Source organism: Orcinus orca, chromosome 14 (assembly GCF_937001465.1).
Source record: "Orcinus orca chromosome 14, mOrcOrc1.1, whole genome shotgun sequence".
NCBI lineage: Eukaryota > Metazoa > Chordata > Mammalia > Artiodactyla > Delphinidae > Orcinus > Orcinus orca.
In genome coordinates, this window is record NC_064572.1 from 77,302,138 (window position 1) to 77,319,750 (window position 17,613).

At 48.2% G+C, this 17,613-nt stretch overlaps 2 protein-coding genes and 1 long non-coding RNA gene across 3 annotated transcripts in view; 2 read left to right on the forward strand and 1 right to left on the reverse strand.

The window, feature by feature from the left end:
* The first annotated feature begins 412 nt into the window (after positions 1-412).
* Positions 413-776, forward strand: LOC101270927 (non-histone chromosomal protein HMG-14-like). Its single transcript, XM_033421124.2, has one exon. It carries the CDS (start codon positions 477-479, stop codon positions 774-776), a length of 300 nt encoding a protein of 99 aa, XP_033277015.1. The 5' UTR covers positions 413-476.
* Positions 777-7,293: 6,517 nt separating this feature from the next.
* Positions 7,294-14,783, forward strand: LOC117199917 (uncharacterized). The gene is made up of 2 exons (XR_004481289.2): positions 7,294-8,204; positions 14,093-14,783. It is a non-coding gene; the product is annotated as an uncharacterized LOC117199917 (long non-coding RNA).
* Positions 10,213-17,613, reverse strand: part of FAM204A (family with sequence similarity 204 member A) — a 781,024-nt gene continuing 773,623 nt past the window's right edge. The window contains exon 8 of the transcript XR_007471480.1: positions 10,213-10,225. The gene's annotated coding sequence lies outside the window, so the exon portion shown is untranslated. The remainder of the gene's footprint in view (positions 10,226-17,613) is intronic.

Below are 17,613 nucleotides of genomic sequence, written 5' to 3' on the forward strand. Positions count from 1 at the left end.
GCTCCGGACGCGGAGGCTCAGCGGCCATGGTTCACGGGCCCAGCCGCTCCGCGGCATGTGGGATCTTCCCGGACCGGGGCATGAACCTGTGTCCCCTGCATCGGCAGGCGGACTCTCAACCACTGCGCCACCAGGGAAGCCCGGGATTTTATTTTCTAATTGAATTCTTTTTTTGTTTTAAGGAGGGCTTTCTGGGCTTTTGGTAACATTCTATATCTTGATCCATCTGTGAAAATTCATTGAGCTTTATTATTTGCATACTTGAATTAAACTAAATACTTAGAAATGTTCTTTAAAAAAAAAGAAAAAGGTCCTAAATTGGCATTCTGGCTAAGACTGTGATGGGGGCGGGTCTCAGCAGCTCGGGCGGCGGCGGCGGCGGGAGGAGTGGCAGCGGTCAGGCAGCCCAACATCACGAAGCCTCTTGGCGCATCTCGGCCTGCAGGCACCTGGCACGCGCCGGCCCCGCCACCACGATGCCCAAGAGGAAGGTCACCTCCACCAAGGGGGCGGCGAAGGAGGAGCCCAAGAGGAGATCGGTGAGGTTGTCAGCTAAACCGGCTCCTACAAAAGTAGAAACTGAACCAAATGAGGTGGCAGGAAAGGGTAAATCTTCAGACAAAAAAATGCAAACAAAAGGAAGAAGGGGAGCAAAAGGAAAACAGGCCGAAGTGGCTAACCAAGAGACTAAAGAAGACTTCCCTGCAGAAAATGGAGAAACTAAAAACGAGGAGAGCCCAGCCTCTGATGAAGCAGGAGAGAAAAAAGCCGTCTAATTAATATCACACACCTGTGAATTTTGTGTGCTCTAACATCTTTGGTCGTGGTAATCCAGTTCTTCTAGTAACTTTGTTAATGTGCTGTGACTGACAATTTGAGTATGTAGTGTATACGATATTAAATTGTGAAATACGGGGACTTACGATGTAACAGCATATCAATATTTGAAGATATTGCTACTTGATTTCCTCTCAAGGAAAATTTGCCTCCAAATTTTAAGCTGGAAAGTCACTGGAATAACTGTTCAGAAAAGAATCACAAGTACATGATTTTTTAGATTTTTGGTACGTATGTTAAGAATTGTGTACAAATTGAAATGTCTGTGTACTGATCCTCAAAACAACCAATAAAATCTCAATTATGAAAGAAAAAAAAACAGACTGTGATGTGGCAGAGACCACTAGGTGTCTCCCAATCTCACTCTCCATTTCTGCCTTAGAAGGCAGCTCCTGATTTTTAACTGGGCACAGAGCCAGGTGGAATAAAGCTACATCTTCCACCTTCTCTTGCAACTGGGCGCAGCCTTGTGACTCAGTTCTGGGCAGTGGGATATGACGTAACCATAGCATGCAGTTTTCAAGAAGTCACCTTCTTTCCTTCCCTTCTCCTTCTTGCTGGCTTGAAAGTAGATGAAATGGCTGGATCTTTGCAGCTATCTTAGTCCAGGAGGTAGAAACTGTACTGTAGATGGTGGCACACAGGACAGCTGGTCCTTGAGTATCATGGAGCTCCCACAGCAGCCCTGAACTGCTTTCCTTCAGATCTCTTTTTATGAAAGTGAATAAACTTCTATCTTGCTTGAGTAACTGTTCTGGGTTTTCTGTGATTTGTAGCTAAACTTAATCCCAACTGATACATAGGATGGGTGCCAAATTCAGGTTATTTTGAGGAGCGGGAGGAGAGAGTGTGATCAGCTTCAACTCTATTGGTAAAAAGTTTGTTTCTTAAACTGGGTGGTGGGCATAAAGGTGGTAATTATATTTTAAACTTTTTGGGTATATCTAAGTATCACATATTAAATCTTTAAAAAACAAAGGTACTGGTAGAAATAGTGTCAAAGCAAAACCATGAGACACATGGAAAAATAATCAAATGGTGGCAGTTTGGGGCTTCACCCTGGCTCCATGTCCAGATCGTCTTTGATGTTAGGGTTTGAGTGCAGCCTCTGAATAAGTCTCATGGACAGAATGAGCAAGACCTGAAGGGGTCTGTGGGTACCAAACCCGTGTTTGGAAGCAAGAAGGGAAGAAGAAGAAGGCAAGGGCTGGGCCACACTCCCTCCCCCATGCTGCCCAGACCCTGTCTGGGCTGGGTCACCAGGAAGCCCTCATTGCAGACAAGTCATGGAAAGGTCTCTTGACCCCATCCACCGGCCCCATCCCTCTGCTCTCCACCAATCCCCACTGTCATTTTAAGGGAGTAAAAAAAAAGTGTACTTAAAACCCCACATTTTCATTGCAACAAATTCAACCAGATGCGATTAAAGTAAAATGTGGACATAGTTTCCTCCTCTGATCCAATCCTACCCTTCGGAGCTAGCCACGCTGAACAGCAGAGCAAGCATGTGACTGCTGGCAAAGCCAGGTTGAAGGCTGGAACCCCAGGGAGACCAGGGAGATGTCTTTAGCCACTGGTGTCCTTTGCCTGGACACTGCCCACAGATACTGTAGGCTGCAGTGGTGGGGAAAGGGCTGCTGCTGTTGAGGGGCTAGGCTTAAGAACTCCTTGAACTTGTAACCCAGGCTCACCCCTGGGATCAGAACATTCCAGAAGAGGTAGACCTACTTCTTGTCTTGATTGGCCCTCAGCCCTTTGGCCACACCTCACCGGGAGAGGCCCCAGAACCCAGGAGGCTGCTTTCTCCCACCTTTGTGATTCTCTTTCAAGTGCTCCTGAGTACATGGCAGTAGACATTACAGAAACACACAGATAGACCAGCATCTTTGTGGGATATCCCGAGCCCGATGAATCATGTGTCAGGAAACTGGCATCCTCAGCCTCTGAGGGTTTACGGCTGCAGCGGCAAGAACAGCTTGTGGTGACACGTATGTCCGTGCTGTGCCCAGTAAAAGTACGATGGAACACCTCAGCTCACCTCTGCTTTGTCAGAGGATATAAAAACTATGCTCACTCCGTTCCCTGAAAGAGCCATGGAGACCTCATTGCTTGAAACAGGAATTGAGACAGAGCTTGACTTTTACAATTACAGTCATAGAAAGGCATTTAGTTTTACTACTTAATTGCCTTTACTGAAAAGTTGGGACTGTTCTAGTAAACTCAGACTCCCTATGTCTAACCCAATACTGAGTAGGAGGCACCTAGAATGTTGTGAAATGGCCTTTCGTGTGGATTAGCTCATGAAATCCACACATTAAATCCCCAAATTTGGGAAATAGGTAAAAGTTATCCCTAAGTTACAGATGACTGAACTGAGGCTTAGAGGGCTTAAATAACTACCAGAAATCACACAGCTAGTCAGTAGTGGAGTGCATATCTGAATCAGGCAGGCGGACTTCAGTGCCAGAACCCATGGGCTCAGTCAGTATGGTGTTCTGCCTCTCTGGAGTCCTAAGGGAGCCAGATTCAGCTGAGGTGCTGTGGAAGGGAGGTGTGGTTATTCATTACAGAAAGATAAGAAGGGCATCATTATAAGGGCAATTGGAACCAAGAGGCAGCCTTGATAGAATTTTCTGTCTTGTGTCATCTAAGATGCTTTTTGCTGGTGAATCAGCAACAAAACAAAGCAACCAAAAAAAAAAAAAAAAAAAAAAGACCTAACCAGTGATTTAACTAATAAGGAAGACATTTACTATCTCACATAACCAGAAGTCCAGAGATAAGGTGGCTCCAGGGTTGGTTAACTTAGCAGTTCAATATTGAATGCAAGGCTTCAATAGCAAATGCAAGACCCAGGTTCCTGCCATGGTTTTGTCAGCCATCATCAGCACAGTGACCTTTGCAAGCTTGTCCCTCATGGCCGCAAGATGGCTGCCATCACTCTCACACAATGTCCAAAGGCCAGAAGGTCAGAAGAAGACATAACTTTTCCTCATGCCCCTTTTGAAGAATATGGATCCTTCCATTTATATCTCCTTTTATGCCATAAACATGCCATGCGTTCATTCTTAAGTCAACCATTGGCAAGGAGAATGGAATTACTATCATGATTGGTTTGGTTCTGAACCATGGCTGTACACTAGAATCACCTGCAGAATTACAAAACAAAACAAAAAAAGTATCTATGCCAAAATCCCAGTCCTAGAGACTCTGCTTTAACTGATCTCAGATGGGATACATTCGTGGCTATCTTTAAAATTTCCCCTGATACTTGAAGGTACAGCCAGGATTGAAAACCTCTCATTTAGACCAATCAAGATTCCTCCCTGGGGCTGGGGCTGGGGACCAGCCTGCCATGAAACACATGTCACCTGATTCCGGAACAGGACTGGGGTTCTATTTAGCAAGAAAGAACATGGAAGGGTGGATGGGGGCGGGGGCGGTGGCTGCTGGGAGGCAACCTCCAACATCTGCCTCCCCCGACCCGCCCCGACGTCTCCCTGCATGTGGAGGCCAGGATTCTGGCAGTTACCACACAGCTAGGAAATTTCTTCTTTCCTGACTCATCAGATGCCTTCCGTTATGCAATCCGGAGCTGAGGTCGGTCATACAAGGAAAGGAGACAATGGCGGGGCCAGGGTAGCGGAGGCTGCATCAGCTCAAAGCTTTTGCGAGTAACGGGGAGGCCAAACTTCAGTTTCCTCCGTGTGGTCTCTGACCACCAGGGCAACTTAAACTGCAGATTCCCGGGCTCCACTCCAGCCCTGTGGAACTAGAGTATCTCAAGGTGGGACCCGAGGACTGGCATTTTAACGGACACTGCAAGTGAGTTCCTATTCACTCTCAAGCTTAAGAACAACTGAACTAGATGTAGCAGAAACAAAGAAAAAGTGGTCAAGTTTTCAATTTCTCCAGGAGGCAGAAGCTTAAATATTAGCTTTCTTATTTTCTTTTGGGTCACAGTGATTTGGGAAGATGGAAAATGCTTGCCTTCAAGTTGGCTCATGGGGCTGAAAAGAATCAACTCTGAACATTAACATGGTGAGGACAGTTGAGTTGCCTTGGAGGTGTGCTCAGTGACAGGCCCAAGTCTGCACCTGGGGAAGCCATTCTGTCCTGAGAAAAGAGGCAGCATGGGATGCCACCCTCAGGTGTGTGTGTTCCTTTAAGGTTCTCATGAAGTACTGGGAAGAATATTAATTGGACCCTACTCCTTGATAAGCCAGTTCTTATCCCGGAACAAGTGAAATGGAAACAGGAAGCTGAACACAGTGACCTTCCAGGTCAGAACTATCCTAACTGGGACCCTCAAGCTTCAAGGTCTCTAGTCTCCCCTGAGTCCATGCTGCATGAGGGGTGAATCTGGTCATCCGTGTCCCTGAATCCCGGGCTCCCCCTGGCCCAGAACACACCCACAAGTCCTCCTGGATCTTCCCCCTCCCCCTGCCTCCCCAGCTGGTACCCTTCTGCGTGCCCCTCTGCTTCCCCTGGGGTCTCCCCTCTGCTCTGCCACACGGAATCCCCTGTGGCTCCCCAAATGCCTCCACGCCATTGCTTTGACTTCTCCTTCAGCCCTGCTTCCTCTGAGTCATTCTTCAATTCTTACAATGGGGGAGCCCATCCAGGAAGCCAGTCCTGAGCGCTCCCCTCCCTGCAGGAATCCCCACCCTCACCTATGGGTCCCAGCAGCTCTCCATGAAGACTTCATGGAAACATTTGCAGCCCTTTATAGCATGGATGTGAGCACATGTCCCCTCTGGCCTTGGAGAGCCCCTGAGGGAGGGTTTATCTCCATGTTCCCTGAACCTGTAAGCCAGCTGGAGCCCCTCAAGCGCTTGCCAGCTGAAGGAATGGTGTTTGGCCCACACATCTGTTCAGAGCCACATCTAAGACATGCTGTGTTGCAGGACAGTCTCCCCACCTTCCCGGGTGCCCAGGCCAGTCACCACAATCCTCTAACTCTAACAAGGAAAAACCACCAGCCTCTGCTGGGCCGAGCCCTCTAAGAAGTGAGAGAAGCTTCCAGAGCAGGAGCCTGGCCTGCTGGCCCTCTACCTTGAGGGCCTGGGAACAGACATGGAGGAGAGAAGGCAGGAAGGAGGGCAGGGGAAGGGGACGAGCAGGCAGTGATGCCTTTCTGGGATCCACACGCTTTGTAGTGACATCTTCTCTGTCGTCTCCACAAAATCCCCTCAAAACAGGTGTCACTCTTCTCTCCGTCTCACAGAGGACACTAGCTCAGTTCAAGAACTTGCCCGAGGTTCCACAGCAGGAAAAGGAGGCCTCGATCGGGCCAGTCTGCCTGGTGTTCGTTTGTTTTCTTTTTGGCTGCGCTGTGCAGCATACGGGATCTTAGTTCCCCGACCAGGGATCGGACCTGTGCCCCCTTCATTGGAAGCGCGGAGTCTTAACCACTGGACTGCCAGGGAAGTCCCCAGTCTGCTTGTTTTTCAATAAGCAGAAGGTTGGGCCAGGGTACGATGGGACCACCACTCATGGGCCAACTGGACAGAGAGGCTGCTCACCTGCTGGGAGATGGGTCCAACCTAAGTAGGAGGACAGGTGAGATGCTTCCAGACCGGCGCTCTATATAGACCCTACACACACATCCCTTTATACACTAATATAATAAAGCACGAAGCTCTTTAGTTCTGTTTTAATGGTTGTAAGAGGAAACTACATAAAACACGTGCATGCTGGCTAAGTCCAGGAGAGGAGATGCACGTCTGGTAAGGAGAGATTTTGAAGTCACTTCTTAGCTGAGTGCGCTTGGACAAATGACTACACTCTACTGAGCCTCAATTTCCTCATCTGCAAAATGGACATAACAATGTCTTCCTTGCCTAGTTGTTCGAGGATTTACAGTTATGTGAAGTATTTAGCTCAAGCCTGAGCCATAAAAGCGTTCAGTGAATGAGCTGTTATTAAAATTGTTAGTGCTACTATTAGGATACATTTTTGTCTCCTCCAAGCATCCAGCAGAGTGCTGAGCCCATGGGGGCAGGAACTGTATCTCTTTCCCTCATCTCTGCATCTCTGGTGCCCAGACATCGTCTGGCACAACGGTGGCACTTGGTAAAGGTCTGCTGGGTTGAACTCAAGACTTGTTATTCTTCATTGTTATATGGCACTGTGCCCTTTTTCAAATCCTCTGAATATATCATTACTCTTGAGCCTTTCCCAATGCCTGTGCGGCAGGCAGGAGAGGTGATACTGTTGTTCCCATCTTATAGCTGAAAAAAATTGAGGCTTAGAGAGAGGATGCTTCCTGCCTAAGTCACGCGGCTGAGCTGAGCTGAGCTGAGGTCAGGCTCTTCAGACCGCAGGTTTCACAGCCACTGTGTGTGAAACCATCCACAGGAAGCAGACGCTGTTGCAAGGAGCTGAGCTGGAAACCCCCAGGGAGGCAGCCCCCCTGTCAAACACCAGCAGCCTCTGCCAATACATTTATTTATTTATTTATTTTACATCTTTATTGGGGTATAATTGCTTTACAATGGTGTGTTAGTTTCTGCTTTATAACAAAGTGAATCAGTTATACATATACATATGTTCCCATATCTCTTCCCTCTTGCGTCTCCCTCCCTCCCACCCTCCCTATCCCACCCCTCCAGGCGGTCACAAAGCACGGAGCTGATCTCCCTGTGCTAGGCAGCTGCTTCCCACTAGCTATCTACCTTACGTTTGGTAGTGTATATATGTCCATGCCTTTCTCTCACTTTGTCACAGCTTACCCTTCCCTCTCCCCATATCCTCGGGTCCATTCTCTAGTAGGTCTGTATCTTTATTCCTGTCTTACCAGGATCTAATGAAACTTCAAAGCTTTTGCACAGCAAAGGAAACCATAAACAAGACCAAAATACAACCCTCAGAATGGGAGAAAATATTTGCAAATGAAGCAACTGACAAAGGATTAATCTCCAAAATTTATAAGCAGTTCATGCAGCTCAATAACTAAAAAACAAACAACCCAATCCAAAAATGGGCAGAAGACCTAAATAGACATTTCTCCAAAGCAGATATACAGACTGCCAACAAACACATGAAAGAATGCTCAACATCATTAATCATTAGAGAAATGCCAATACGTTTAGAAAGGGCTTCAGAGGATGACCCGGCGTAGGTCAACTGGTCCCACTGATCTTGGCCCATCTTTCTGCCATGGCTCAGTCCTGCTCTGCACCCGAGGTGGATCCCAGCTGGACCTCCTGGCCCATCAGAAAGCACCTGGAGAGCCTCTGGATTTCAGAGCACATCAGACAGGGATGGCCTAGGGCACTTGGAGAGGCTGGAAGCAAGAGGACTTTCCTCGCTGCAAACAACACCCAGGGTCTGCATCCTGGCCCAGATGACAGCCTCACTGACAGGTTTAGTACCACGTTTTATGACTTCCAAGCTTAGTCACTGCCTAAGTCAGTCCGCTCAGACACAAACACTTAGCAAAGTCATGACCCAGATGCTTAAGCAGGGAAAGGTGTACTCCCCCACCCCCCGGCAGAACTGGCCTCTGGAGCCAAGTCTGGGGACGCTGGAGGCAGCAAGGCTGTAGTGGTGGTAGATTTCAGTGACCCACATGGTTGTCCTTTATTTTCCCCAAGTTTCCACTACTGAGTTTTAAGGGAGTAGGAAGCAGATGCCTGTTGCCTCCAGGGATAGCCCGACACAGGCCAAGGACTTCTGATCCCTGTCCGCAGGCCTTCCTTGAGAGCTGAGCCCGAAGGCGTGAAGAGTGGAGGTTTGGTGCACCCTTTGGCTGACAGATCGACCCCCCTCCTGGCTTTCAGTTCACACACTGAAGATGGAAGACCAATCTCTGACCGAAAGCAGCTCAACCCTGGATTCCTACACGATGTTCCCTACCCCCTACTCCCCACCCCCAGCTTGGCCTCTGTGAAAACCAGAAGCCTCTCCAGAATCTCTCTGGCCTCCACGCAGGTCTGCAGTCCTCCCGGATGGAGTGGGGACGCACCTCGGGCCCGGGTGGGTGCGCCCGTGGGAAGAGTGAGGTGCCCTGACTGCACAGCTGCCCTCCTGCGGTGAGGACAAGGTCCCTGCTGGGGACCCTTCCTCCAGCTCATTTGGGGGCCGCTTCTCAGACTGGAGAAGAGGTGAGGTGCCCAGTTAACTGGAAACTGGCTCTGAGCCAGAGTTGGGCTCTGTGGCTTGGAGGATGTCATTGCGATTAAGTGGGTTTACTTGCCCAGTTCCTTCACAGTGTGGCTTTAGGGCACTTGGTCACATCATGTGCTTTCATTCTTCAGGTGCTCACTTAACCCTTTCATCCTCGATCAAGTCACCATTGTCACTTGCCTGATTATAACCCCAAGAGCCTCCTCCCTGATCTGGTTGGAATGGCAGCTCCACTCCAGCTCCTTGGAATGAATAATAGTAATCATTTTTTTCCTTCTTTCCCTCGCTGGGATTTTTATCTTCTTAAACACAACCCATCTCCTTCATTTCTCTTTTTCCCTTTCCCAGACACTGAAGTTTTATTCTAAAAATTCCTCTTGATCTCTAGAGAATTATAATAGAACAAAACCTGCTGTAATGCTACTAAATGAGGATAAAAATTTTACATGCATGAAATAGGGTGGCATCATTGATAAGTTTATAAAACAACTGGGATGAGCTTGTGTAGCTGGGCAGCTCCAGGTTCTAGGGGCCAGCTGTCAATTACATCATGTCCAAATTTACATCATCACAGGATCAGTATTAATGCAAATGTCTTATTGAAGCAGCACCAACACCTACATTTTGGGCTTTAGCCCCAGAAGGTCCTAGATTTAAATCCTAACTCTGCCACATGCTAATTTTATGACATAGGCCAATGTATAAACCTCAATTCTAGTGTATCCATCTGTAAAACGGTAGAGAAAATACTTACTTCACAGAGTTGTTATGAGGTTGAAATACCGTATCAGCTAGCTACTGCTGTGTAACAACTACCACATCTCAGTGACATCCAACAATAAACTATTTATTTCTAATGTTTCTAAGGGTTGGCTGGGACCAGCTGTTGTAGCTGGGCTAGGCTGGGCAGCTCTGGTTCAAGCTGCATGTCTGGATGACTCCAGTCTCCTCCATGAACCTCACTGTGGGCCCAGGCTGAAGTGGCAATAGCTGCCTGGGGAATCTCTTCTCACAGCAATGGCAGAGACACAAGAAAAAGACTGCTCAAGCATAGTTCAAGTCCTTGCTTGCATCTTATCTATTAACATCCCATTGTCTAAAATAAATCACGTGACTGAGCCCAGAGACAGGGATCAGGAAACACAATCTGCCCACAATTGGCCCATGGCAAGGGCATGGGTGCAGGGAGGAGTGAAGAATCAGGGTTGGTAATTCAGGCAACCACAAATGACAATGCTCATTCAGAGCCGCTATTCAGCTCCTGACATGTGGTAGGTGCTTAGTAAAAGGTAACCATGATCATTGCATGAGCCCTTAGAGTTTAGGTAAACCAAAGTGTCTCAGTCTCATCCTTGGCAAGTAGCAAAGTCAGGAATGGGCCTCAAGACATCTTGCTACTGTTCAACATTTTTTTAAAGTGTCCCATCACCAGCCTCCCATGTCTGACTTCTCCTAACCCCATACACTGAGGGAGGGAGGTAGGATAGATGGTGGGAATGTAGAAGTGAGAACCTTGGGCCTCAGCAGCCTAAGATACATCCAAGATGTATAGACTAAATATAAGGGGAGATTGGTCAGCCCCTCCATTCCCATTGGCTTAGTGATGGGGAAACCAGTGGGAAGAGCAACGCTGTGGGTTAGAATCCTGGTTCTGCTGCTCACTGGCTGAGTCACTGTGGGCTCCTGCAGATGGAAGTTCTCCCTGAGTGGTCTGTCTATATTAGGTCCCCATGTCATTCACTCTCATGGCACCCTTGGCCTTTTTTTTTTTAATTGCATTTTATGGTGATGTATAATATAATTGTATATTTATTTGTGGGCTCATTTCTTTAATGTGGGTCTTGCTCACCAGACTGCAAGCTCCGTGAAGGCAGGGCCCATGTCTATTGGGTCAGTTCTTACCTAGTGCTTGGCACAGTATGTTCATCTGTGGGATGAATGAATAAATCCAAACTCCCTGAGCTTTACTCTCCTCATGTGAAATACAAGATAATAATATGTTCTTTTTTAAAAAAATCTCATTGATAGTTTTTAATATGATTTTTAAAAATTTATTTATTATTTATTTTTGGTTGCATTGGGTCTTTGTTGCTGCGTGCAGACTTTCTCTAGCTGTGGCGAGCGGGGGCTACTCTTCATTTCGGTGTGCGGGCTTCTCACTGCGGTGGTTTCTCTTATTGCGGAACACGGGCTCTAGATGCGTGGGCTTCAGTAGTTGTGGCTTGCGAGCTCTAGAGAGCAGGCTCAGTAGTTGTGGCGCACGGGCTTAGTTGCTCTGTGGCATGTGCGATCTTCCCGAACCAGGGCTCGAACCCATGTCCCCTGCATTGGCAGGTGGATTCTTAACCACTGCGCCACCAGGGAAGCCCAATATGTTCTTTAAAGAGATTTTTTTTTTTTTGAGAAACGTGAAGAAAACTATTTGGGGCATGCCTTCTATGGGGCCTGGCATGGTATGGGTGCATGGTACACAGTAATATATGCCCAGCACTCCACCCTTAATTCTTACCATTGAGTGGTTAAGTGCGCAGAGTTGAGATGTTCAAAGCAGACCTGTACTTCTAGCTTCTCTTTCTAGCTTCTCATTCCCCATCTCCACAGTGACACTGGGGGTCTCAATCCTAGATTCCTGGGCTGCCTGCCTGAACTGTTCCTGTCTAGCCAATAGGGAAAGCCCTCGTCATTCGTCCCCCTCTATCTCCATCCCCTTCCTCATGTCCCTGAGGTCCTTCTGACTCAGGGTTGTTATTTGCTGAGGACACACTGGTAAGTCCTCATGGTGATTAAAATACTGAAATCCTCTCATACCAGATGGTACAAAGTATGAGTTCATGAGACTCTAAACCATCAAATGACATTGGCCCAGGTAGCCCAGAGGTTACCAGGTGGCCAGATGCTGGAGAGGACGCTGGCAGCCCCTGCTGGCACCAACTGGATGGGGGCAGCAGGGGTGAGCGCCATGCCTGCCCACCGCTCCAGAGCAGCCAGCGTTGGTGGGCACAACAGAGCCATGCCTGCCCACCGCTCCAGAGCAGCCGGCGTTGGTGGGCACAACAGAGCCGGTGGCAAGGCAGATAGCCACTGTCGCAGAGGCTCTTTGCCTCCAGGCCACAGGGCAGGTGTGTGTTCCTAGCCATGATGTGTGGGCATAAGGCCATGCTTCACTAGCTGTAACAGAACACCAGGTGCCAGGGACCCAGTGACCATCAATCTGATGGGGACAACCTTAGAAGGATTTGATGCAGTCCTGATAGTGAACCGTGGCTCAGACAGGGACCTCCCAGCGAGTGGCAGCCAGAACAGATTAAAAAATCACTCCACAGATGAGTTGATAATTATTAGAGGGATTGAATAAATGATTTGTGTCACAATGTTTATTCCTAAGATGAAATGTCAGCATAAATAATTTTGTTAAGTTGGAGATAGAAGGGAACAGTCTGTTTTGGATTTACATATGGCCCAGGCTGTACATATTCTGCACAGGATGCCCAGATATTTGGTCAAACATTATTTTAGGTGCGTCTCTGAGGGTGGTTTTGGATGAGATTAATATCTGAACCCATAGATGGTATAAAGCAGATTGCCCTCCTGCTGTGGGTGGGCCTCATCTAAATAGTCAAAGGCCTGAATAGAACAAAAAGGCTGACTCTTCTGCAAGTAAGAGAGAATTCCTCCTGCCTGACTGTTGAGCTGGGACATCAGTCTTTTCCTGTGTTTGGACATGAACTGAAGCAGGAGCTCTTCCTGGGTCTTTAGTCTGCTGGCTTTCATAATGGAATGTACACCATCAACTCTCTTCGTTCTCAGACCCCTTCAGACTATACATGCATATCTCTTGCTGGTTCTGTTTTTCTGAAGGACCCTGACTGATACAAGCCCCAATTCCTCAGACTCCCTTTTATTCTCCTAGTTTTGGTGTGTGTTGGTGTCTATCAAGGGCCATGAGGAGGAAAACCTCCCACCCCACGAATCCGTGGCCATTGGTATTATACCTCCTATTTCTGCTGTGTCCTTCCCCTCTGGCTGCCTCCCCGTCATGTTGCTGAATCCTGCTTTGGGGTAGGCAGAGTGATCCTGAAAAGATGGTGAACTGGCCCAGAGGGGTCATTCCCAAAGGCACTATCTGAGTCGCAGGGAGACTTCCACAGGGGGTGGGCTTAGTGGGTGCTGATTCATGTCCCTTTTCCCAAAGACAAGAGGCTGAGTGTCAGGGTTGCTAATCCGTCTCAGAATGGCTCCTGGCTCAACCCACATGGAATTAAATCCAGAATTAAAATTCAGAGCTTGTTCTGGACTCGAAGGGCAGACTTAGCTGTTTTCCTCAGGGATAAAGAGAGGCCCAAGGCTGGCTTGGGAAGCGTTGTCACAGCAGTTCAGAGCAGAGGGGCCACTGGGTTGGTGGACTGTCTGCTGAGTGTTGAGAGAAGACAGAGTCGCTGTCACCACGGGGTTTACAGATGTAACAGGGGAGCCTGGAGTGGGCACAGGAGGCTAAAGGGCCCTCAGTCAGGGAACAGCCTCTTGCCTTCCCTGTTCCAGAACGTCAGCCCTTGCTGCAGGCAGTGGTGCCCACACTGCTGTACCTGGGGCTGCCACCTCCCCCTTAGCCTTGCTTTAAGTGTGTTAAAAAACGAAATTTAAATGAGTAAATCTGAAGATCTAATTGGCTTTATTCAATGATTCAAGAATGCAGCAGCATCCCACCTAGTAAGAAGAAGGGTGCTCAGAGGGGTTGTATGAACTGGAAGGTTTTTATAGGCAGGAGGAGGGTGGCACACAGAAGCTATCAGCAAAAGAAAAGGATTGTTTCAGACCGGATCACCTTCTTTCAGGGGGTGGGGGGTGGGGATGAGGGTCTATCACGCAGGTTACCTCTTCATCCCTTGGTGGGGGGATGGACAGGGCCCTGTGATAGAGTACTTCACTGGTGCTGACCAGAAAATTCCAGACTGGCCGATTACCACTACACTCCTGAGGAAGGTCAAAACTACAGTTAGGTCAGGTATGCAATCTAGGTCAGTTAGCATGGGTTTTAGCACAGATGACGCCATTTGGAGCCTTTGGTTTTTCCGTTTAACAGGTGGCTGTCTGTTTCTTTCCTAACTTTCTGGTAATCCTCTTCCAGGGGCTGCATGTGGCCATGGCAAGAGGAAGACAGGAGACAGAAGGATCCACGTTGGAAGCCGGTCGGCTCTTTCTTCACCCCCAGCAAGCCTGCTTTTCACTCCACTCAGCTGTGCCCTCAGGCCTGGGCCCAGCTGTTTCTCTGTTCAGTTTCCCGGGTGCCCAGGGCATGACCCAAACCCTAGGGACCCCACATGGGGAACCCACTCATGCGAGGAGGTGGCATAGTGTAGTGGTTAATTCCGGAAGGACAGTGTGGGTTCAGATCCCAGCTCTATCCCTCAGTAGCTGTATGACCCCATGTCAGTGCCTGTCTATGTGCCTCACTTTCTTCCTCTATAAAATGGGAAGGATAATGGTTCCCACCTTCTGGGGTTGTTCCAGTTAATGTCATTAATGGATTAAACGAGTTAAGACCGTAAGACACAGGGTCAGGTTTATCATAGGCACTCCCTTATGTTGATTATATCATAATTAATTGTGATTAATTACAGGTGGGCCACCATGGCCTTCTTCATTGCTCAATAAGATGATGTACTTGCCAGGTGTTGCAAGGGTCCCGGGCAGGTTCTCTGAATTCTTATTCCTTCTTTTCTCCTTGGTGAAGGCCCTTTCCTCTCACTGTTGGTTGTTAGAGATTCAGCCTTAATTAATAAATCTGTAGAAATGCAGTTAGGAGGGGAGACACCCTGGTCTAAGATGTCGCCTTGTCTTGAAAGGCCCAGAAGCTGGGGGCAGGTCCTCCTTGGCCCCAGAGTTGGGAGTGGTGATTACTGCCCAAAAGCCTGGTTTCTAACGGTCCAGGCCCTATAGGCCCTTCCAAGTTAGCCTACGTCCATGGTATGCTCCCCACCACTGCAGGACCGGAAGAACTCACAAGGGGGAGCCCCCAGCCCAGCCACAACCATCAGCCTGACCTGGAACAGCCAGTTTTTGCGCTTTCTCTTGCTCCTAAATGAGCAGCACCCTTTCCCTCCTGATTTGGAGATAATCTTTGTCTCCCTTTCTCTTTGGGTGTCTGTGATGAGTAATTTTTTTTTTTTTTTGCAGTACGCGGGCCTCTCACTGTTGTGGCCTCTCCCGTTGTGGAGCACAGGCTCCGGACGCGCAGGCTGAGCAGCCGTTCCGTGGCATGTGGGATCTTCCCAGACTGGGGCACGAACCTGCGTCCCCTGCATCGGCAGGCGGACTCTCAACCACTGCGCCACCAGGGAAGCCCTGTGATGAGTAATTTTATGTGTCAACTTGCCTGGGCCCCAGGGTACCCAGATATTTGGTCATACATTATGATGGGTGTTTCTGTGAGGCTGTTTCTGGATGAGATTAACATTTAAATCAGTGGCCTAAGGAAAGCAGATTGCCCTCCCTACTGTGGGTGGGTCACATCCAATCAGCTGAAGGCCTGAATAGAACAAAAAGGTTGACCATCCTCTGAGTAAGGTAGAATTCTCCTTGTCTGACTGCTTTCTGACCAGGATGTTGGCTTTTTCCTGCTTCCAACTGGAACTGAAGCATTGGCTCTTCCTGGCCCTTGGCCTGCCAGCTCTTGGAATGGAACTTATAGCACTGGTTCTCCTGGTTCTCAGGCCTTCAGACTCAGCCTGGAGCTACACCATTGGCTCTCCTGGATCTCCAGCTGGCTGCACACCCTGCAGATCTTGGGACCTGTCAGCCTCAATGACTGTGTAAGCCAATTTTGTAGAATAAATCTTTTCCTATGTATATGTACATCTTAGCAGTTCTATTTTCTGGAGAACCCTGACCACCACAGTGCCCTAACTCTGGAAGTGCAGGGGCCTTCCTTTCAGGTTCCAGAGCCCTTCCCCCATTTCTCCCATGTGGCCCAGGAACCCCCTGCTGAAGAGGCTCCTCCAGTTTCCTAGCCCTCCCAAGGGGAGTGTCACCCCTGTGCCTGTGACCCCCTCCCGACCCATAAATGCCTGCATGTTTTGGGAGCTCCACTTGGCATCAGCGCGAGCACATTGCCAATCCCCACTCCATCCTGGCTTCAGAGGGAAGCAGAAAACATGATGAATAAATCCCATCACAGAGCCTTGACCTGGGTGTTGATCAGATCTCATGCAAGAAGCAGCAACGTTACAATTAAGTAAACGGATGACCTCAATTCAGAGGCAGTGTTTGTTGAATTGAATCTTCAGAGGGTTAACTTTCCTCAGATGAGTAAAAATGATATTTGGGATTAAGTTTTCACTGCACTGAATGCATTACTGGATTTCTGCTCCTCGTCACTGGAAAGGGGACGTAACCTTCACTAAGGCGATCTGCGGGGACTGGGACAGCTGGCATAGCCGCAGAGCGCTGACTGACCACAGGGGATTAAGGCCGAACACAACTCATTTCACACTGAGAATAAGCTGATTTGTTTTTGTTTTCAAATAAGCCTTATTAAACTGGCTGCCACTCACGTTGGATCTGCGGGAGCATCACAGGGCAGGGCTTGGCCATCCCTCGCTTGGCCGGCAGAAAACTGCTTTCAAACAACTGCTCCTTCCTGTGTCAAATCGGGAATAACCTGGAGAGCCTCGTTGCTGGGGGCCCTGGGGAAGGGCCGGAAGTTGTACTCCCGGGGAGTAGCTGCGTGTGGGCAGCCTTGGGCCCACTTGCTAAACTGCAGGGACCGCTATACGGGGTCAGGTGGGCACAGCTGTGTCTCTCTGCAAGTCTCCCTGTGTCCATCGGCCTTTCTGGAGCCCCTCCTAGTGGGGCCTTTCCCGACTGTACTTGACTTCCCATTCCGATACCCTCTCCTCCCCCTTTCCCATCCTCTCTACAGGCCTCTCTAGAGACCTTGCCTTAGTTCTAGAATAGACCAGCCACTCTCAAAGTGTGTTCTGGGAATGTTTGGGAGTCCCCTGAACCCTTTTAAGACCCAGAAGGTCAAAACTATTCTCATAAGAGAATATTATGCTGTTATTTTTGCCTTTTTCCCTTTCCTTCTTTCATGAATGTGTGGTGGGGTTTCCCGGAGCCTACGTGACATGTGATGATGTCATCACCCTGATGGACTGTGTGCTTCTGTGTTTTTGTTTGCTACACATTTCTCAGCTTTAATTTTGAATATGGAAAATATCAATAGATATCAATCATATAAGCACAAGCTCTTTGGAGTTCTTCAAAACGCTTTAAGAGTGTAAAGGGGTCTTGAGACCAAAAAGTTTGAGAATCTCTGTTCTGTATCTTTCTTGTTTTTTTTCCTTCACGGTGAAGTACCATGTTTATTGTCATATTTATGTATTTTTTAACCATTTAACACTTGTAAAACGGTGCTACTGTTTTATTAGGTTCCTACATATTTTTTAAAATGTGTAATTGACAAAATTTTTGAGTGTTCTGTCCCAACTCCATTTTTCCCATGAACTCTATAATTATTATGCAATTTAAAAAATTGTTCTAATTGTGATAAAATACACATAATGGAAAATTTAACATTTTAATCACTTTTAAGTGTACAGTTTAGTGGCATTAAGTACACTCATATCATTGTGCAACCTTCACCACTTT

Excerpts from the sequence above, each read along its gene's own strand:
- LOC101270927 (XM_033421124.2), top strand. The coding sequence starts at position 477 with ATGCCCAAGAGGAAGGTCACCTCCACCAAGGGGGCGGCGAAGGAGGAG.